Raw genomic sequence first — 21,056 nt, 5'->3', positions numbered from 1 at the left:
GGAAGGACTGATGCTGATACTGAAGCTCCAATGCTTGGGCCACCAGATACAAACAGCTAACTGCTCGATGCTGAGAAAGACTGAAGGCAAGAGAAGAGGGTGACAGAATGAGATGCCTGGGTGGCATCACTGACTCAATGGACATGAATCTGGGGAAACGAGGAGACGGTGGTGGGAGGGAAGCCTGGTGTGCTGCCGTCCGCGGGGTCAGTCGGGCGCCACTGAGCGACTGAACACGAGAACCAGCGCCGTGCAGAGCAGGTCCACGCAGGGGGCACCACCTGCCCGGGCCTGGGAGCCACGAGCTCGCCACGCGTGTCCACCAGGTCCTTCCCAGGGGTGCTGACAGAGAACACCATCCCTGTCCTCACCATGTCCAATTACAGCTCCGGGAAAATCAAGACACACACGAATTGTTTTCTATTGAAACTGTTATTATTTGCAGTAAGGAACCGCGAACTATATCACTAAGAGTGAATACTCTTCAATAAGCCTTTCCCAACACACACGAGACAGTCCCCTCTGGTCTGTGGTCCCGTCCGGCACTCCTGCTGCCGGCTGAGCAGAGGAGACCCCGTGCGCCAGCGGGAACAGAGACCCCCCCAGCTCTGCCTGAGGGACGGAGAGGGGGAGGAGACGAAGGGAGACGAAATAACTTAGGTGGACAACACCCGGCGGGTGGGGGCTCCTGGGAGGGAGGCTGCCCACACCTGAGCTCCCAGCCGGTCTGCACTCCCAGGTGGGACACAGGCCGTCGGTGGGGCCCGAACGCAGGCTGAAGGTGGCAGGTGGCCCCCGGTCAACGTGAGCAGGTCCGGGTGTGCCCCCGCTGTGAGGGGTGGCACACCCACCTCACGCCACAAGCGGAAGGCTTGACCCTCGGGCCCCAAACCATCTGAAGCCGTGCCAACCAGGAGGGAGGCCCTGATGAGGGGTGAGGTGGGGGGTGCTGCGGGGGCAGCGGGCGAGACAAGCAAGCGGCAGCAGGGGCCCATGGCCTCCCTGGGGCTCCGGCCGGGCGGCACTGCTGTCTGGCACGGCGCGCAGTGGCATCTGTGGGCCTGGTCGCCTGCCCCCACGCCTTTCCTCCTAGTGCAGGACGCCCACCGTGCTCCTTGGCCCTTTTCCCACGGCACCCTGCAGACTGCGTCTTCAGAGCCCGTCTAAGGATACGCCCAGCGGCAGCCATGTCCATCATGGAGCTTCAGACAGGGCTTTAATTCCAAGAAGAGCGGCCGGGCCAGGAGGGCACGGGGCACCGGGCAGGGCTGGCAGTGCGGCGGGAGCGTGCGCCCAGGGCTTCCGTCAGGCGGAGGCAGCTGGGCTGGGGCGCTGGGCGGAGGGCAGCGGGTGGATGAGACGCGGCGGCCAAGCGCCCCTGCAGGGCTAGTGAGACCATCCCCACCTGCAGGACTCTCAGAGGGACAGGATCTCAAAGTCTTCGTCTTCTGAGTCAAAGAATCTTTCCAGTCGCTCCGCGTCAGAAGAATCTAGAAAAAGCAAGACAAAGCCTCAGTAGACGCAGGAGTGGGTCGCTCAGTCTGGGGCTGAGGGTCAAGTGCCCGAGGGCGCACAGGCCTCATCCCACGTCCGACCCGCGTGCCCCGTGAGGAGCACGTCCTGCCCAGGGCCCGACTGTCAGGGCGGCCTGGATGCAGATGGGGGGGCGGGGCAACCGAGACTGCCCAGCTGGGGCGCCCTGCTCCTGCTGGGGTCTGAACAGGCAGCAGAGCCCAGCGCTGAGACTCAGGGACAAGGGCCCCCCACAGGAGGGCACCCAGCCGCAACACGCGGGCCCCCTCTGCACAAGCTCCACTCACACTGGGAAGGTGTCCCCAGAACCACAGGGCTACAGGGACCGAGCCCCAGCAGCTGCTTCACCGCAGAAGGCCTAGCCTATCCCGGCTCCCAGGAGCCCGGGGGAGCATGAAGCGGACTCACGTGCTGTGCCCCCAGGGACCCCTCACAAAGCCCCAGGGAACTGTGCTGGGGCTCAGGCCAGCGTGAGAGGCCACGGCTCAGCAGAGCAGGCCCTGGGGAGGCAGGGGAGGACAGCGTCACACAGACCGCACCCCGGGCCGAGACCCTGGGCCTCTGGACTCACCTAAGGACAAGTTGAGGACGTCGGGACAGGCCAGGTGGGAAGGCTGCTGCTCCACCAGCTCAAACATAGGCAGGGCGCCTCCCAGCAGGGACAGCTGTCGGCAGACTACACGTCAGGCCACGGCGGAGGGAGGGCCAAGCGGAGGCAGGACCCACCAGGCCGGGCAGCCTTCCTGGGCGACCCCAGCAATGGGAATCCCAGGGGGCCTGTGACCACAGCAAGCATGGCCGGGCATCCCGAGGCAGGCAAGGCAAGTGTGGCCCCGCACAGGGCGGGGCAGCTGAGTGGGAAGCTGGACCCCAGACCCCCAACCAGCCTCCAGCGCAGACCCCACGGGACGGGAGCCACCACCAACCTTTCTCACTTGCTGACACCAGTCGTTAAAGTCATCCTCAGTCTTACAGAAGAACCCCTGCAACCAACACCCACAGTAAACAGGGCTACCCGGCCCGTGGGCCCTCAGGTGCATCCTGGACACACCGGGCCTGCCTTGGTGTCTGGCCGCGGTGCCCACCCCCCTCCGCCCAGACAGACTCAGACCCAGCCGCGTTCTCACGAGCTCACAGGCGGGCTCCTGCGAGACCCCTGCTGATGCCCTCCCAGGGGCCACGGGTCTCTGGGAGTGACCCAGACCCACAGGCAGTGCGTCTGGAGTCGCCCCTTCTCAGGACCAAATGCCTCGTGTCCACAGCTTGGGTGACCCGTACATTGTTCTGATTTCTAGGGGTCCCTGCTGCTGCTGCTGCTGCTAAGTCAATTTAGTCGTGTCCGACTCTGTGCGACCCCATAGATGGCAGCCCACCAGGCTCCCCCGTCCCTGGGATTCTCCAGGTAAGAACACTGGAGTGGGTTACCATTTCCTTCTCCAATGCATGAAAGTGAAAAGTGAAAATGAAGTCACTCAGTTGTATCCGACTCTTAGCCACCCCACGGACTGCAGCCTACCAGGCTCCTCCATCCACGGGATTTTCCAGGCAAGAGTACTGGAGTGGGGTGCCACTGCCTTCTCCAAGGGGTCCCTGGCCTCCCGCGAATGTTTTCTGAGCCGAACCAACCCTTCCCGCCTTGCCGTCAGCAGAGCGTGAGCGAGCAGGGACATTCTTAGGGGCCACCCAGCAGACACAGCAGCTCAGAAACCAAGCCCGAAGCGCGCGGGGTGGGGAGCCCGAGGAGGAGCCGCGGCGGGGGCGGGGCCAGGGCCGCCCTGCGCGGGCTCTGAACCGCGTGACGTCACGCTAAGCGCACGGCAGTGAAACTCCGGGAACGGGGGGGCTCCCTCCTGAAGCAGCAGCAGGACAGCGCTGACGGCGGACACGGGGGACGCACCACGGCGATGGACGGGTCGAGCTCCGTGATGCTCATCCTGCCGGGCGGGTGCTGGCAATGGAAGCTCTCGTCCGGGACTGGGCAGCGGTCAGCGGCCGCCACGGCCGGCTGCGTGGTGTGGGGGTCCAGGTAGATGAGCTCCTCCCCTGGGTGGGTGGCGGGTGGGTCAGCGAGGGCAGGGCGGCCCCACCGCAGCCCCCAAAGCCACGCTGGCCTTGCGGAGGCGGCTTCATGTCCAGCGGCGGGGGAGCACCCTGAAGACCACCCTCTTCCTTCAACCGCAGCAGACCCCCACTCACCAACGTAGCCGATGAAGTAGTGGGCACTGTTGGGCTTCCCTCCGATCACCCCCAGGGACTGGGGCATCCGGAAGCAGTGCTGCGGGGAGCAGCGCTGTGAGCAGGGCTCCTCCCCGCGGGGCTGCGAGCACAGCCTCACAGAGCGCGGCTCCCGACCCCGAGGCGCAGTTCCTTCGGGGCAGCCCCAAGCGGGGTGACGGGGACGGCAGGGCAGCAAGCAGCCGCACACGGGTCGGCCCAGCTGCGGGTGGGGCAGGCTGCTGTGGGGAGGAGCTGGCACGACCAGGGCGCAAAGAGGGGATGGCTGGGGGCTCCGGGGAGCAGCCCCGGCCGCAGGAGGGGAGGGGCCGGCACAGACCCACCTTGAGCGTGCCGGCGTAGGCCGCGTTCACGTCCGCCAGCCCCAGGCGCAGTGGGATGAGCAGCACCAAGGGTCTCCAGGGCGCCGTGCACCCGCCGCCCTCGGCCCCCGCCGGAAAGCCGTTGCAATGCCGCTCGGAGTCTGCGGGGAAGGCCTCAGCCCCGGCACACGGAAGGCCGCTCCTGCACAACCTCCCTGCAAGAGGCAGACTGTTCTCAGGGCCTGAACGGGAGGAGGCGCGAGTCCACCGCCAAGACACAGCTGTGAACAGTCCAGTGCGCCAAGTACAGCTCAGACCTGGAAACTGAGCCTAAGGTAAAGCTGCCACTACAGGGAAAGACGGAGCACACGCTCCCTGCGCGTGTGCAGCTGGAAACTCTTACTGTGAGACGCAGCATACACACAGCAAGGGAACACTTGCGTGCACCTGGGAAGCATGGTAAAGCCAGCCCCGCGGAGCCACCAGCCAGGCGGACGCAGCACTGACCGCAGGCCTGAGGCCCCCTCAGCAAGGACAGCACCAAGCAGAAACGTTTCTGCTTTTTCTTCCGTCTAAACACACCCGCTAATCCCTCAGGGAACAGGTTTACTCCCGAGTTCAGTGTAGGAGACCCTCCAGCAGCCACAAGCACCCCAGGCACCCAGCCATGGCTCCTGGACACCCTTCCCCGCTAACGGGCCGAAAGCACAGGGTGAGAGTGTGCCAGAAAAGGGACAGCACACAGGCCACCGTCAAGGAGCCAGCCACGCCTGGGGCGGGAGGCACGACCCACAGGGAAAACACCTTGAATTAGAAAAAGGTCCATGAGTCCACTTGCTCGAAGAGGGCCAACAGATACCCGAGGCAGGGATGGGTGCACTGGGGAGTCAGACCCCACTGGGCACCGCCTCAGAGCCCATCAAACACCCTCTCGAGTCCACTCACAAATCAGAAGGGACCAGGGGTGCGTCCTGAGCAGGGGCCCCCAACCCCTCAGACCTTCCTGAGGAGCGCCATGGAGCCGTCCCTGGTTGTTACTGGGGGCTCTGGAGAGCCTTGAGGGAGGGGCTGGATGCAGGCACCCCTCCACGCCGCTCCAGGGAGGGGAGCCGTTCAGTTGGCAGCAGATGATGACCCGGTCCCTCGGGCCTGTTGGTGCTGCCTCCATAAACGCTGAGAGGACTTCAAGCATCTCTCCCATTGGCTGCCTCCGAGTCCTGTCCTTGGGTGCCCCCGTGCTCTCGTGAGTGAAGTGCTCCTGAATCTCTCAGCTGCTCCAGCAAAGTCACAGACCCGAGGGCAGGGTCATGGAGCCTCCAGCCAGTCTGTCGAAGCACAAGTCCACCACCTGGACTCGCCCTGGGGTCTTCAGTGGGGGGTGTGTGTGGCGGGGGGTTCTGCAGGCCCGCAGACGGGCTCAGAACTGAGCTGAACTGCACCACGCCCAGTGGGTGTTGCGGAACTGCTGGGCTGGGAAAACCCACGCACAGGGGTCGGCGTCAGGCTCTCCCCTCCTGATTTCCAAACACATTTCTGGGCTTCTCCTTACCCCTGACGCAGCTGCTGGTGCGGTGCACACTGCTGCCAAGAGCCAGCTCTAAAAGGTAGTGCTGCTACCACACCTCCTCTTAAAGCGTTCTCTCTGCACGCGGCTTTATTAACGCCATGTTTCTGAAGCTCCTTCCGTCGCTGTTACCGGTCCTTTCCTAGGCTCTTGAACTGGACTTCACTCCATCACTGTTCACTGCGCCATCACCAGCATTAAAGGTACGTGCTCTTCCCTGAGTCTTGTACAAATCAGCTTCTGACGTGTAACTTTTAAGCTTGACTTTTTCAACCCAAAAGCTGAGACAGAAAGCTTGACATTTCTAGGTAGTTCAGGTCCTGTCCTTTTTTCCTGCCTGCTCCACGTAGGCTCACACGACTGCCCCGTGGACGCATCTGCCCTGCTGCGCCGTCTCTCAACTCTATCTCAGTTCTGCTTTGCCGACCAAGAGGCCCTTCTGTGAGGAGGACACCTTCCTGCTGGCACGGGGTCCCCCCACACCTGGCCCAAGACAGAAGCGGCTCGCACACCCCACGCAGCCCACCCTGCGCCGTGCCGACAGACCCTGTCTGTGCGTTCCAACCCCGTTCAGAGGTCAGCGCGCCTGAACTCTGCTCTTCCCTCAGAGACGACAGGCAGACCACGTCTCTGCCTCCAGACCTTGTGAACCCGGGTGCTCCTCGGACCTCTAAACCTTTCACAGCGTCTGGGGGCAAGACGCGGCGGCATTCCTCGCGGGGCGTCAGAGCACACACAGGCCCAGCACACGGGCGCCCAACGCCCTCCCGCCCTGCCCGGGGCCGGCGAGGGCCCTCAGCCCGGGGCCCACTCACTCACTGACGTCCGCCATCACCACCGTGTTGTCCATCGCTACGTGCACAGCCAGGGCGCTCCAGGCGTCGAAGACAGCCAGCTTCCTGCCGGGGAGGGGAGGGGAGGGCGCCCTGATGAGCCTGCCTGGCTCGAGCCTCCTGGCCTCTGCCAGCCGCGGCTGTGCAGGGGAGGTCGCGCGAGCAGCCGTTCCCAATCAGGCCAGCACACGGGCAAGAGTCAGATGCCAAGCCCAGGCCTCGCCCAGCCTGAGGCAGCCCGGCCGCCCCCATCAGCCCACCTGCGCCCCGCGAGACGCTGAGCTGACAGCGCAGTGGGAGGCGCCGCGCTGGGCGGGCGCCTGTGGCCGAGGAGTCACGGCCTGACGGGAGGGGGCTCTGTCTAATCGGGGGGCTCTGCAGGGGCTCCCAGGACCCAGGTGGGCACACCCTCACTAGAAACAGATTCCGACCCCTAAGACCACTCGGCACGGTGACCTCTGAGGACCCTCCTGAGGGTTCTGAAGAGGCTGAGAGAGTTAAGAGGCCCCTCACTCCCTTCAGCAGCAGAGGCCCAGGCGAGTCCACGCACCCCGGGCACGTACTTAAGGACCTGGGCGACGGTGTTGGGCCCGTACCACTGGCCGATGGACTTGCCCTCGCCAACGCCCATTTGTGCTGCAGGAAACAGAGCAGGTTAGCGACCCTCGCCCCCCACGTCCTGAAACCCCTCCCCCTACCCGGCCGAGAGGCCGGGAACACTGGCCGGGAAGCCTGCCTCAGCCAGCTCCTGACTGGTGCCAGGATGCGCCACCGCCGCCCGCAGGGACACCCTTCTCTCCAAGGTGCGCCCCCTCGGACCCCGACCCCTAGCCCCGTCGGGGGAGTGGACCGAGGTGGCGTGCAGCTCGGTGAGCACAGAGCTCCGCCCCCTCCACGTGGGTGGAGGCAGGACACGACCACCTGGCCTAGACGGCGGGTGTCTGGACAGGCAGTGCTGCCATCGCGGGTGCCGAGGAGCAGCCCGCGAGGCCTGCGAGCTGCTGTTCACCAGCGCCAGGCTGACAGCACGGGAGCTCGGGCAGAGAGGCGCACGGAACCCCCAGCCCTCCGCACAGAGGCACCCTCGAGGCCCGTGCCCAGCGTGCCGCGCCCACCTATCTGGTGGATGGAGTAGCAGCTGTCCTTCCTGTCCAGGAACGCCTGCAGGACGCGGCAGTAGCTGTCGGGCTGCCTCTTCCGCTGCGCCCACCTCCAGTCTACGGGGGAAGACACGCAAGTCCAGTCTCCCCAAACACAGGCAAGAGGCCGTCATCGCTATAAAGCACTCGAAACATGCGTGGTGCCCAAACTTCCTGAGAAATTCCCCGAGTGGGAGCACCAAGTTCTTCAGGATCTCAAATATACACATGCCAACACATCAAACCAGATGCACCCGAAAATGGAGACTGGTTCGGTGCTTTAAAAATGGCTTCTGAAACACAAACGGTTACGAGCGTCTTCAGAGCCACTTTCTTTAATCAACGAAAACTTGCAGGTTGTTACAAAGAAAACCCCACAGCCCCGAGAGTGATGGCGACGCCCCCGCCCCCGAGAACGCGCTGACGCTGGGAGACTCACCGCGGCCCAGGTGCCGGCACACCAGGGCTTGGGCGAAGATCATCTGTCCACACCTCAGCATGCAGCCCCAGCCCGTGTCCGAGGTGGGGCCGGTGCCCCCTGCCGTGGAGGGCGAGAGAGGCGCGCACCATCAGGCCCAGGCCGGGCCCGCGCGGCTCACCGCGCCAACGACCCGCCGAGGGACACGCCCTCACTCTCCTCGTCAGGGGCCGACGTGTGAACAAGCCTCAGCGAAACAGAGCGACTAGACACACGCGAAGAGGCCTCAGCCTCACAAGGGAGGCCGAGCGGGAGCGGCACTCCTGGGCGTGTGCCAGGCCCCGAGGTGGAGGCGGTGGGGCTTGCAGACACGCAGCAGACAGAGCCTGCCCCGGACGGCGGGCTCACAGCAAGCCGAGCGCCTGCAGGCGCAGCCTCGGCAGCACGCGGGTCGCCCCACCACGCATGGTGGTCTCGTGCGGCGGTCAGCGGCACAGACCAGCCGCCGAGCGCCCCCGACGGCCGCCTGCGCAGGCTGCCGCCAGCTGCCCTGCCCTGGGGCTCAGACAGCGCTGCCAGCCCAGCGGCTCCAGCCCCATCGGGGCCCAGCAGGAGCGAGAGAGCGCCTGAGGTGTCTGACAAGCCCGCCACAGGACGTGGCCCCTGGACAGGGAGGCGCCCCAGGCTCCTGAGCTCTGGGGACAGATGGCAGCCCCCTGAGGAGGGAGCTGATGGAGACCGGGCGCCAGGGACACAGGGAGGAGCTTCACCTTGCCCTTCAGGGCCTACAACCAAGAGCGGGACCCGTGAGGGCAGCTAACGGGTGAGACCAGGGCTTCCCAGCACCCAACCCACAGCGCCACCAGCTCCAACCCCAGCCCAGCACGGAGGCCCAGAGCCTCCAGGAGCAGAGGCGGCCTCAGCACCGAGAGGGGCTGCGCACTTCCCGCTGTGCTCCACTCTGCGCTGCCCACGCCAGGCGTGGCTCATCGCCCAGGCCCCAGGCCCCAGGGAGCAAGCGTGGCTCACTGTCGAAAGCATCCCCGGCGCGGCAGGGCCAGGGCCCTGGGCTGCGGTCGAGCTCTGCAGCCAGCAGGCTGCCTGAGGGCAACACCGGGGACGGGCCCAGGTGCTGAGCTCTACGCTTCCCGCTCGAAGCTCTCCTGCAGCAGGCGGCACTCACCAATGGCCGGGAAGTTCTTTCTGTACGTAAACCACAGTCTCGACGCCACGTCGGCCAAGATCTCGTCCTTTTCTAGAGGGTGAGAGAAGGGACACGCACACACGGCAGTAAGCGCCCAGACCCGTGTCTCAGGAAGTCACAGGCAACTCACCGTCACGCCGCTCTCTGCAGGAGAGCAGCGCAGCTCCGCGGGCCATACCTGTGAGGACACTGTACTTCCTCCCCAGGATCCAGACGGGCTCCGAGGTCTCAGGGAAATCCTCAAACTCAGCGAATCGGAGCGTGTCGTAGGTCAGAGTAGCTATGGAAACCAAAGACACACTCTGATGGCCGTTTCCTGATTTTATAAACGAGGATCAGAGATCACGTACAGCGTCTCTGTACAGAGCCCACGTGGAGTTCGGGGCCTCCGCGCGGCCACCACAGGGAGAAGGGGGTGCTCGGCGCTGGGCAGCAGGGGCCAGGCCCAGGCACCGAGGGGCGGGAGGAGTGGCCCGCACAGCAGAGGGGCCTCCTGCACTGCACGGGGCGTGGGTTTGATCCCCGGGTCAGGAAGACCCCCTGGAGAAGGCGTGGCTACCCACTCCAGTGTTCCTGCCTGGAGAGCGCCACGGACACAGGAACCAGGCGGCTACAGTCCACGGGGACACAACTGAGCGACCAACACTTTAAGCCCCTAACGGTTTCAGACTCGAACCGAAGAGACAGACGCACACGGGCCCAGACCTCCGTCTCTGCACGCGGGGCTGACCTGGACGGCACGCACGGAGGAGCAGCAGCAGTCTGGCCGGGCCACCTGACCCAGCAGGCCGCCACTGCAGGGGACAGCGCGGGGCCGGGGCTGCGGGCGCGCTGGAACCTGGGGCGCTCCCCCCGCTTCCCGCCGAGCTGCGTGTGCGCTGTGTCCGCCTGCGGCACACCCACCGCACAGCTTCAGAGAGGCCGGAGCCTGGCAGACACCCTCCCTCTGCCCTGGGCTCCCGACGCGGCAGCTCAGCCACCACCCACGGGGCGTCCCGGGCACCCCGCTCCCGGCTGCCGCCTCACCAGCTCCAACAGCGCCCCCACCCCCTCCACCTGCACCTCCACTCAGCTCTCCAGAAAATCAAAGACATGGAATGAGCTTCTCCCACACGTGACTTTATTTTTCAATGACAGCCCTACCTTTTGGTAAACAACAGTTTACTAAAACAATCCAAAGGCCACGGGACGTAAAGCATCAGCTGCAGCCGCGTGCTTCCCTGCAGGAGCCGTCTGTGCCGACTCACCTGCGTTTCTTTGTCCGGAGTCCTGGCGCCTCACAGCGTCCTGCCCGCACTGCCAGCCCCAGGAAAGGCGGGCAGAGAGGCACAGGTCCCTGCGGAGCCCTCACAGCTGGCGGTGCCTGGGCAGTCAGCCTCTGGGTGGGGAAAGCTCCTCGCCCATCACCCAGGACACGTGAGAAGATGCCCTGCAGCACAGCTGGGACGCAGCCCTGAGCCCTTCCCGAGAAGGGCTCACGAGAGGCCTGCACACAAAGGGCTCCAAGGGCGGCATGCGTCACCAACGTCAAGGACGGAGGCACACGGTCTGCCGGCCCTGAACGGCTGCACTGCTGCTCAACCAACCTGCGCCCCAGGGCTGCGGAGGGCGCTTGCGACACCACACGCCCGCAGCGAGAGGCCCTGTGCTCAGTGCGCACCAGGAGCCCTCGGCGCCGGGGCCAGCCCTGCCTCCTTCCCATCGCCCGGAACCCCATGGGCACAGAGGGGCCCTGCGCTTCCATAGCGGCTCCCGAGGGCCCAGGGCGAGGCTGCCCTGCTCTGAGGGCCTGCCTTGTCCGCGCATCCCCCGCGTCCACCAGGCTGGCTTGCGATCAAGGATTAGTAACTTAACCTCCAAGTTTCTCTCTAGCCCTTTCCACGTAGGGTTGTTTGTGCACATGATTGTAAACACCAAGCAGGAATAAGCTACAGTTCTGTCTTCTCAAATAGAGAACACATCTGTGTCTTTGCCTGTGGAAGCCATCCCCACATCTTCAGAAGGCACGGCCTTCTCAGACCTCAAGGCTTACACACCTGTGGACTCACACCCGCCAGGATGACTCCAAGGGTGCAGGGCCAAGAGGACCTGTCTGATCTCAGCCCACAGCGCTGCAGGGCAGTGACGCTCACCCTGCAGGATCAGAGCTCAGAACCCGAGGTGGCCCTGCATACTAAGCCCCGGAGTGCTCCGAGGGCAGCGGCACACGCGCACATCAGAGGGCTCTGGGATGCTCCGGAGACACCAGCTTCCAGTGAGATGAGCAAGGAAAGGAGACGCAGCTGCTCTGACGCCGGTGACAGCAGCCGCCCGCAGTGGGCGGGTTCTCACCCAAGAAGGGACAGGCGAGGAAGCAGGCACGGCCCTCAGGGTAAAGCACCGACTTTACAGGCCACACAGCCAACTTCAGAGGAAAGGGGAAACACGTGTCCTCCCTGTTAACATGTCACTGAGTCCCCCGCCGTGACTAACAATATTACAGGCTGGGCAGCCTCGCAGCCTTCACTGCCCGAGGCTCCTGAAGGAACCACGTGGGCAGGAAGCCGCTAGGCTGGGCAGCCGCGAGCTGACAGGGGTCCCGCAGCCCACACCTCCCACTCCTCCTGGAGGCGGGACCCTTCTGGGCACAGGTCACGGCTCCTATGACATCGGCCTAGGACACCCCAGGCCCAGCTCCCCTCTCTGCACCCTGCGGTCTCTGCCCACGCCCTTCTCCCCTATGCCAGTTAACTCGCTGGCAAAGCTGGAGCCAAAGAGAGAAACGGATCAGCACGTGCAACGAGGCCCTGGTCCTCCCAGGGGGGCGCAGGGAGGGCAGCACACCCGTCTCCACAGTCTGAGCTGCGACACCCGGGACAACGTCCTCCAGAATCAGCCCGGTCACCCAGCTGATCTGAGCAGCCCTGGCCCCGAGAACAGGCCCGCCCCCAGCGCCAGCACGGAGTCCGCGGACTTGCAGCTGCAGCCAGAGGGGCAGAGCTAAGGGCTTCTCAGCCTGGGGGGCACGGGCCAGCCCCCCTGCCCCCGACACCCGCCACAAGCCCCCGGCAACCCCTGACCTGAGGCTCGGCCTCTGCGGTGAAGGAAGGACAGGCCTCTCCGAATCCCAGTCACTTCTGCTGTTCGACTTTCTATTGTGATCTGACTCTGCAAGCAGAGAACCCACCTGCTGGCCGACACACGACGCGCAGTTTTGAGCCTCCGTTTCTTCACCCAGGAAGTAGGGCGAGTGGCCAGCTCTGCCCACGGGATGAGATCGCAGGCTAGCGCCAGGGACGCAGGACCCCAGCCCGGCTCTCAGCCCCTCCTGCCCCCTCCCCGTGAGCTCGGGCCGTAAGGTGTGTCCGAGGAAACTCAATCACCCTCCGCCGAACTGAACGCCACTGCTGTTCGTTTTCAGTACTGATTTCGCCAAAGTATGTTCCCGTGCTTCTGGAGGGCAGAAAGCACTGCAGGGCACAAGGTCAGCAGGGGCTCCAACAGGAACCCTGGCGCCTTTCCATCCTTAGATGGGCGCTCACAGTCGCTGAGCCTCACACAGACCAAGCCCCAGGAGGAGTCCATCCTCAGAAGGTCCTGCACTGACTTGTCCTCAGACTGACCAGCTCCACCAGCTCAGGACCAGCAGTCTCCACACTCGGCCCGGAGGGCGCCTCGTCTCACAACACAAACCCGCAAGGGGAACCTCGGGATCCTCATCTATGAAGCTCACAGGCCTCCTGAGCTAAAAGGAGCCCGACTTCCCAAAGAATGCCAGTCTCCAGATGCTTGGGTAGTGACTCTGATTTGAAGTAAGAGAACACAGTAGAAGCAAGACACGTGCCATCCACTTTGAGAAAGAAGGCTTTTAGAAACATTTTTTTCTACCCAGTCACCTCTTCCTCCCAAGGGTGTCCCTGATCACACCAGGAAGAGAAAACAGAAAGTCCACAAATAGGATGGCAATTCTATTTTTAAACGTTTCAATTTAATGTTATTAACACGATTGAAAAATAGCAAACTGTGCTCAATACACTGAACCAGATGACTTGGTCTCAACTGCACAGTAACTCAAGCAGGGAAACGCACAGAAGTACACACCATTAGAATTCTTTAGAGCTTAGTGTAACGTACCACACTTCAAAGACGTTTTCCCAACATGCATATTTCTGAGATTATATTTTATAAATATGTGTTATGCTTTGTAAACATGTGTTATGTATGCTTTTAAAATAAAACCAAAAGAAGGGTCTTCCCTTCTTTTCTTCCATACGAAAATGCTTATGTTTAAAATCACAAGTTTGCAAGTAGTTTTTTTTCAAATCCCAAATAGTTTATATGAAAATGCTGGCATTGGAAGGACTGATGCTGAAGCTCCAATATTTTGCCCACCTGATGCAAAGAGCCGACTCATTAGAAAAGAGCCTGATGCTGGGAAAGATTGAAGGCAGGAGGAGAGGGGATGACAGAGGATGAGATGGTTGGATGGCATCACCGACTCGATGGACATGACTTTCAGCAAGATCCGGGAGTTGCTGATGGGCAGGGAAGCCTGGCTTGATGCAGTCCGTGGGGCCACGAAGAGTGGGACACGACTGAGCAACTGAACAACAGTTCTCAATGAAAAGATGAAGCAAGGGAAGGAGATCGACGGAAGGAAAGAAAAGCTGGAACTTTAGGGGCACCAGGACACTGCCCAGGGCACCCCAGTGAACACACCGGAGAGAACGGGCTCCAGCCGGCCCTCAGTGAGCCTGACTGCCCTCCTCATCCCCTACGCGTTACACCAACACGCGGATTTCCATTATACACAAACCCTGCAGCCCGGGAACACCCACAGGACAGGACCGTGTGCATCACCAGCAACTCCAGTTCTGCTTCTTCCATCACCAACCACCTGTCAGACACAGGCAAAGCCCGAAGATGAAGCACAAGACACCGACTCCGTCCCCGAGGAGCCGACAGCATGTCCGGTCCAGTGCCAACCAGAGCAGGCTGTGGGGACGGGCCTGGGGCCTGGCCTGCCACCCGCAGCCCGGCAGCAGCCCTGGGCCTCCCGCCCTGCCTCCCCTCCCACTCAGGCCCTTAGAGCCCTTGCCCAAACCGGCCCCACACACTTCTACCTCCAGCCCAGGCCTCCGCTCTCGGCTCCAGGCCCGCAGACCCGAGGCTCCTTGGACGATACAACACAGACGTCTAGCAGGTGCCTCACTCTCACCCCCTGCAAGACCCACCTCCTAACATCTCCCTAGCAAGCGGGGCTCCCCAGGTTTCCCCGCGTGCACTTCCCAGCGCAAGCCATAGACCGCGGCATTTCAAACCCCTCTCAACACGTGGCTGGCCCTCACACTTCCCACCACCGCTGTCCTCCTTGCCCCGACCTGCAGAGGTACCAGATTCCAACCCCCTCTCCCCGCGAGGACCCGGCGCTCCAGGCCCGCGCCCGGCTCACTGCGGCGGCCTCCTTACGGGCCTCCTGCCCCTCTGCAGCAGAGCAGCCAGTGCAAGCCGCGCTGCCCCTTGGAAAGGCCCCGAAGCAGCCCCGTCCCACTCACACGCCACGAGCCAGCAAGGCCGGCGACCGGGCCCTCTCGCTGCCCCGCCTTCAGTTTGCTCACCCCCACCCACTGCGCCCTGGCCACTGGCGAAGCAGGCCACAGGCCAATCCCCCTGCACCGCTTTTGAGTCCCAGTCAAAACTGGCTGCCTCTGTGGTGAGATCTTTCCAGGCCATTCTGGTGATTCCAACTCCCTCCTGCTGGGCCCACAGCACTCTCCCACGAGCCACTCGGTGGGTGTCACATCTAACACGTCAGTCAGCACACACTTTTTGTCTACTTCGTTCACGTCTCTAGTCCCAAGCTGTAGAACAATGCCGGACACAAACGCACACTCAGTAATAAACATAGCTATTGAACAGATGACTGTAAAAACCACCAGAACTGCATAATGTTTGGCCAGGAAGGCGGAACCTGTAAGGACTCCAGGAATCAGGGCAGGCTGGACATTAATGATCCCAAAGGACGCACAGCGTCAGGTCAGAAAGAACACTGACCCACACACCCTAGACGTTTCTGTCAGCATCAGCAAAGGCCTTCACATGCAAACAGCTCTGCTTTGAAGCAGGGATCAGGGTTCCATGGAGCCTCCATCATGTGGCTGCTCTTAACTTGAACAGGATGGCTTCCACGTTTAAGGTAAAATGACCACCATAACACCGTGCTTTCCACCCTAACCGAGTCTCTCAAGGGATGGTCTTAGTAAGTAAGTAATTCTATTCCTTCCCCCATCCAGGGGAGAAGTCCTTTTTGTTTTAAACAGCTTCACAACACATCTGCTTAACATCACATTTTGGGAATCATGGCTACCATCTCCTACTACTACCTAACACGTTGAACTAACAAGATGCCACAAATCACTGAGATATTGGCCATAAAGGTTTATACCACAGCTTCCAAATTGAGAGTCCAGTAAATACCCATTGCAGCTGCTATCCAGGAAGAAAAAATGAAGCAAAAACAATGTCATCCAGGATAACAGGGGGAATTAAGCCAGAGGAGAGTCTGTACCGTTGGGAGGGTTCTTAACAAAGATCACTTCCTACAGATTTTATAAAAGGAGTAACCCTGCTGTGGGATGGAAAAAGAAGGTCTTTCAAGGTGTAAGAATGCTTTCAAGGATACTGGACAAAGATCCCCAACAGCGTGCCAGCAAAAATTAAAGAAGTGACCCCTCCGCAGCAGAAACACAATGAAAACAGACGGAAACAGCGCACAGAGATACACGGATGCGCGCACACCCTCCCAACCCAGTCCCCACGCATTCTGCATTGCTGTTAAGCTCCCAAGAAGTTGAGACACGATGAGGCGGAGTCCGTCTGTCCTTTCAATCAAGGGGAACCCTGGGATCATTTATTGGTTACTGAATTTGAAGAAGAAAACATGCGTGCGTTGTGAGTACTGAGATATGCCGCTCGCCTGCAGCCTACCCACGTTAACTTCGTGAGAGTTGAAGTTTCCCCTTCTTAACTCCGGGCGAGGTGGGGGGACAAAAGCTTCCCGCCGCCGCGTCAGAGACCGGCTTCGCCTGCCCCGCCGCGCCGCCCGGCGCCCCCGCCCGCGCCCCGCGCCGCCCCTGCGCGTCCCGGCCGCCGTCGGGCCCCCGGGAGCGGCCGCCGGGGCGCCAGACACGCCGACCCGGACCGGGCTGTCAGCGCCTCGCCGGCCGCCCGCGCCCCGCGCCGCCTCAGGGCCGCGCCCCGCTCCGCGCCGCGCCCGCGAGGCCCCAGCCCAGGCGCCGGCGCGCAGCCGCTCGGCGAGGGCCTCCCCGGCGGACCCGCGCCCCGCCGGCCCTCACCTGCGTCCATCTTCGCTCCAGGGCCGCCGACTGACGCTCCGACGGCCCCGCAGCGCGACGCGACGGGCCGCCGCCCGGGCCAATCCGGGTCGCGCGGCGCGGGCGCGGGCGGGGCCGGAAGTGCGCGGCCGGAAGTGCGCGCCCGCGGCGCCGCCGCCATCTTGGCGTACGGCGCGCCCGGCGCGGCGGCCCGGGCCCGCGCGCGCGCGCGGCCTCCCGGCGGCCTGCGCCGCGCCCCCGGGGATCCCCGCGGCGATTCCCCGCGGCCGCGGAGGCCGGCGCCAGAGGGCCGCAGGGCGCCGGGGCGGGCGGCGGGCCGGCAGCGCGCGCGCGCCCGCCGGGGCGGCCATCTTGCCGTACGGCCGCGGCCCGGGCGCCATGTCGCCGGCGGGCGCCGCGGGCCCGGGGCGCCCCCCCCACCCCCGGCCCCCGGCCCCGCGCGTCTCGGGCGGCGCCCCTCCTGGCGCCGGGGCCCTCGGGCGCGCCGAGAGCCGGGCCGGGCGGCCGGGCGGCGGGCGGCCGGGCGCCGCCATCTTGCCGTACGGCGGGGGCCGCGGGGCCGGCTCCCACGTCCCGCAGCCGTGTCGCCGCGCGCCCTCCCCTCGGGGCGGTCCCGCTCGGGGCTCGGCGCGGCTAGACGAGGGCCGGAGCCCGGCGGCGGCCCGAGGCCCGAGATGGTGATCTGCTGCGCGGCCGCGAACTGCTCCAACCGGCAGGGCAAGGGGGAGAAGCGCGCCGTCTCTTTCCACAGGTAAGCGGGCTCCGCCTGCCGCCGCCGGCCCGCCGCCCGCGCGGCCCGCCGGCCACGCCCCCGCCCGGCCCGGCCCGGCCCGGCCCGGCCCGGCCTGGCCCTGCGGGGCGAGCGGTGCGGCGCGGCCCGGCCGGACGCTGCGGCGCTCGGGGCGCCGGCCCCGCCAGTGAGTCAGCGCGGCGCTGTGTGACCTTGGCCCGCCGGCGTCTCTGGGCCGGGCTCCTCGGGCCACCGCGGCCCCCGGAGCCCGCGACCCTCGCGCGGTCGTAGGCCGCCGGGTGCCCTGAGCCGCCGGGGCTCGGGCTGCCGCCGCCAGGCTCCGGAGACGGGGCGCGCGGGGGGCGCGCTTCCTCGGCGCGGCCGTGCTCTCCGCCCGCGGTCACTATGCTGCCGTTTCGGTCGCGGGGAGCCCGCCTGGACCTCCGGATCGGGACGAGGCCGAGCGAACGCACCCCGCGCCCCGGGGACTGACGCGCCTCCGGGCGCTGTGTCCTGGGGGCCCTCCGGACGGCCCCGGGTCCCGAGGGGCGCCCGGCCGCGTGCTGCCGGCCCGGCCCGCCCCCGCCGGGGCGCCGCTGGGAGTCGTGGCGCCGCGGAGGGTGGCCCGGGACGGGGTGGGGGTCGGCCTTCTCTCTGGCCTGGCCCGCACCAGGAAGGCGCTGGGACGCAGCCCTTTTCAGAAGCGAGTGGTTTTGTGCGACCTCCCCGCCTGCAGTATCAGAACGTGAGCAGAAGAACCTCTGCCCGAACAGCCTCCCGCCGCAGACTTTTCTCTTTGCTGTTTCAGGGGGATGTTTGTTTCCAATACCTGCGCGAAGGCTCTTTAGAATCTTACTGGAAGTTGAAGTTGGTTAGCGCTAAGTCTCAAATCGTCACAGTCTGCTAAGATATAATAGGTTATTGCAGATGCCAGCTCCCTGGCTTCTCACGTTCCCTCCGGAGCCAGTAGTTTTCTCACCTGGGAACTGGGGGTGGGGCGACAGTCCTAGGGTAATGGGCTCCCAAAGCAACGAGGAAATTTAGAAGGTCGGAGTGGTTGGGACTTGCTGAGGAGTTGGTATTCCAGCAGCCCACCCCCACTCGCCGCCGGGCCTGGTCCCGCAGCGCTCAGGTGGGTTAGGTGGCCTCAGATGTGGCGAACAGCCGTCCAGAGTGGCCGCACCACCCCCACACTTGCGGGTGCAGTTTCACTAGAGTTTTCTAAATAGAGATCTTGCTTGAATGAAGAAAAAAAAGTTAAGTATTTTATTCAGTATCTTCCGGGGGCTGGTTGCTTTTTAAAGGGAGTGGTCTTACTCCTGGTGGTGGACGTCTGTCGGGAGCGCAGGCGCCCCCTCTAGAGCTGTCTCACACCCTCGGCTCCGTGAGCGGCAGCTGGGGCGCCTGGGGGTGGAGTGCTCTCCTGGCCTCTTGCCCCCATCTCTGTTGGCTGACTCTGGACCTGGCTTTCAAATGGGGGGGGGGGGGGGGGCAGGGTGCCTATGGGCAGCCATCCTTCCTCCTCTTGGCGCCTGGAGTCCTGCATCCCAGTTCACTGTGAGGGCTGGCCTGCTGCGAGCTTCCAGGAACTACTTCCGGGAGCCTTCCTGCTGTCGCGATGCCTTCGGCTCTGTCTCTCCCAGCACTCTGCCCTTGCAGGTTATTTACCGCAGCCCAGGAGGAGGTGTTCGCCTTCACCTCTGATTTGCCCATGGACTCTAGCTTCTTAAGGGTAGGCAGTGTGAGTCTCAGCTTTCTGTTCCACTAATAAGTTGCAAGTACAAGGTGTTCCTTAGATCTTTGCTAAGTTTGTAGATGGGAAAGTCAGTACAGGTCTGGGTGTTTGTGAAGACTGTTATTCTCCTGTTACAGTTGATAGTATTAGGGGAGGCATTTTAATTATTTTTTCGTAATTTGCTGTTTGTCCTGCAGATTCCCCCTAAAGGACTCAAAGCGGCTGATGCAGTGGCTGAAGGCTGTTCAGAGGGATAACTGGACCCCCACCAAGTACTCTTTCCTCTGCAGTGAGCACTTCACCAAAGACAGCTTCTCCAAGAGACTGGAGGACCAGCACCGCCTGCTCAAGCCCACGGCCGTGCCGTCCATCTTCCACCTGGCGGAGAAGAAAAGGGGGGCTGCAGGCCATGGCCGCCCCCGGAGAAGGGACACCGGGAGGGCCTCGGCGGGTCTGAGGGCACAGGCGAGTGGCACCGCGGCAGGGAAGGCAGCTGCAGGGGCGCCGTCGTCCTCAAGCGCAAGCCCAATGGCCAAGCCAGAGCCCCGCAGGCTGAAGCGGGCCGTACCGCAGGGCCGAACCGCCGCCAGGGTCGCCCGGGAGACCGCCGGTCAGGAGTGGGCGCGGCAGCCTCCGGAAGGACGCGCGGAGGACGGTCCGGCCTCCGCCGCCACCTCCAGCAGCCAGGGAGAAGCCGGCACAGGGGCCGTGGATGCTGGCGACGAGGGCGCCAACCCCACCGACGGCGGCCTGGTGGACAGGAGCGGCGTTTCCGCGGACGACTTCACGCCCCCGGGCTCCGGGGCCTGCAAGTTCATCGGCTCGCTTCACTCCTATAGCTTTTCCTCCAAGCATGCCCGAGAGAAGCCGGCCGTCCCCCGGGAGCCTGTGGAGCGGAAGCGGCTGAGGAGAGACGCCGAGCCTGGCCACAGCGGGAGCAGCCCCGGGCCCGAGAAGGGGCCGGCGCAGAGCCCTCCGCGCGCCTGCCCCTCCGCGAGCTCGTCGCTCACGGCCACACCGCAGAAGCCAGCCCAGGGCGCCTCGGCGCCTCCCACCGACGTGACCCCGAAGCCGGCGGCCGAGGCCGTCCAGAGCGAGCACAGCGACGCCAGCCCCATGTCCATCAACGAGGTCATCCTGTCGGCGTCGGGCGCCTGCAAGCTCATCGACTCACTGCACTCCTACTGCTTCTCCTCCCGCCAGAGCAAGAGCCAAGTGTGCTGCCTGCGGGAGCAGGTGGAGAAGAAGAACGGCGAGCTGCGGACCCTGCGCCAGAGGGTCAGCCGCTCGGACAGCCAGGTGCGCGAGCTGCGCCAGAAGCTGGACCAGCTGCGGAGGCTGAGCCTGCCTCACCTGAGCAGCCTGCTGCCCCCTGGCCGCGGTCAGTACCCGAGCCCCGGCCCAGGGGCCCCCGTGCGCTGTCTCCAGGCCCCGCTGCAGGGATGGGAGCCGGGGCGGCGGCTGGAGCTGAGGGCTTTAGGCAGCGCGGAAGGAGGTGCGGGAGACCCAGGGCCGCCGGGTGGGGCCTGGCCAGGGAGGCCCTTCCGGTGCCCACTGCAGGCAGAGTCCTGGGGAATTAGGTCTGAGTGTAAGTTAAGACAGAACTCAACCTGCTAGAGAGGTGAGAAGAGAGTCTACATCAGAGGGAGGTCCTTCACGGTTGCATTGTGATGACTATCTCTGACATTAGGTAGTTTTGAATGTTAATACTAACCTTGAAATTGCAAACGCCTATTAGAGTACGTTCTAGTAAGAACACTACGGAAATTCAGAAATTCGTAACCCAAGAAACGGTGAAGACTCCACTTTCCCATTTGGGCTTCCCACATGGCTAGACTAGTTTTTATGCTTTTATTTATGTATTTTTGTATCTATACAAATAGGTTGGATATATATTTTATATGTTATCACTTATGTTTCCGCTTTCCCTCCTAGTTTACTGTTTGTTTCTTGGAAAATTTGTTCTGAGGATAGTGTCTCTTGCCCGTTAAGTAGATGGAGGAGGAAACCATTTTCCTCCCACGTTGTG

The 21,056-nt window shown here is 63.6% G+C and overlaps 2 protein-coding genes across 5 annotated transcripts in view; one reads left to right on the top strand and one right to left on the bottom strand.

Moving 5' to 3' along the window:
- Positions 1-431: 431 nt before the first annotated feature.
- ATG4B (autophagy related 4B cysteine peptidase) lies at positions 432-16,722 on the bottom strand. The gene is made up of 13 exons (XM_052636850.1): positions 16,563-16,722; positions 9,407-9,508; positions 9,208-9,279; positions 8,046-8,144; positions 7,583-7,684; positions 7,031-7,103; positions 6,454-6,533; positions 4,092-4,285; positions 3,730-3,808; positions 3,431-3,576; positions 2,460-2,516; positions 2,105-2,198; positions 432-1,490 (listed from the first exon to the last, which is right to left on the bottom strand). Exons 1-13 carry the CDS (start codon positions 16,720-16,722, stop codon positions 1,417-1,419), a joined length of 1,332 nt encoding a protein of 443 aa, XP_052492810.1. The 3' UTR covers positions 432-1,416.
- A 404-nt stretch (positions 16,723-17,126) lies between these two features.
- THAP4 (THAP domain containing 4) overlaps positions 17,127-21,056 on the top strand; it is a 35,372-nt gene continuing 31,442 nt past the window's right edge. For all 4 annotated transcript variants that reach the window (XM_052636723.1, XM_052636722.1, XM_052636725.1 and 1 more), the window contains exons 1-2: positions 17,127-17,313; positions 19,225-20,408. In XM_052636723.1, coding sequence (XP_052492683.1) covers positions 17,237-17,313; positions 19,225-20,408 — 1,261 coding nt within the window. In that variant the 5' untranslated portion in view covers positions 17,127-17,236. The remainder of the gene's footprint in view (positions 17,314-19,224; positions 20,409-21,056) is intronic.

This window comes from Budorcas taxicolor, chromosome 3 (assembly GCF_023091745.1).
Source record: "Budorcas taxicolor isolate Tak-1 chromosome 3, Takin1.1, whole genome shotgun sequence".
Taxonomy (NCBI): domain Eukaryota; kingdom Metazoa; phylum Chordata; class Mammalia; order Artiodactyla; family Bovidae; genus Budorcas; species Budorcas taxicolor.
Note: the sequence above shows the minus strand (reverse complement) of the source record. Positions and strands in the feature narration are given on the sequence as shown.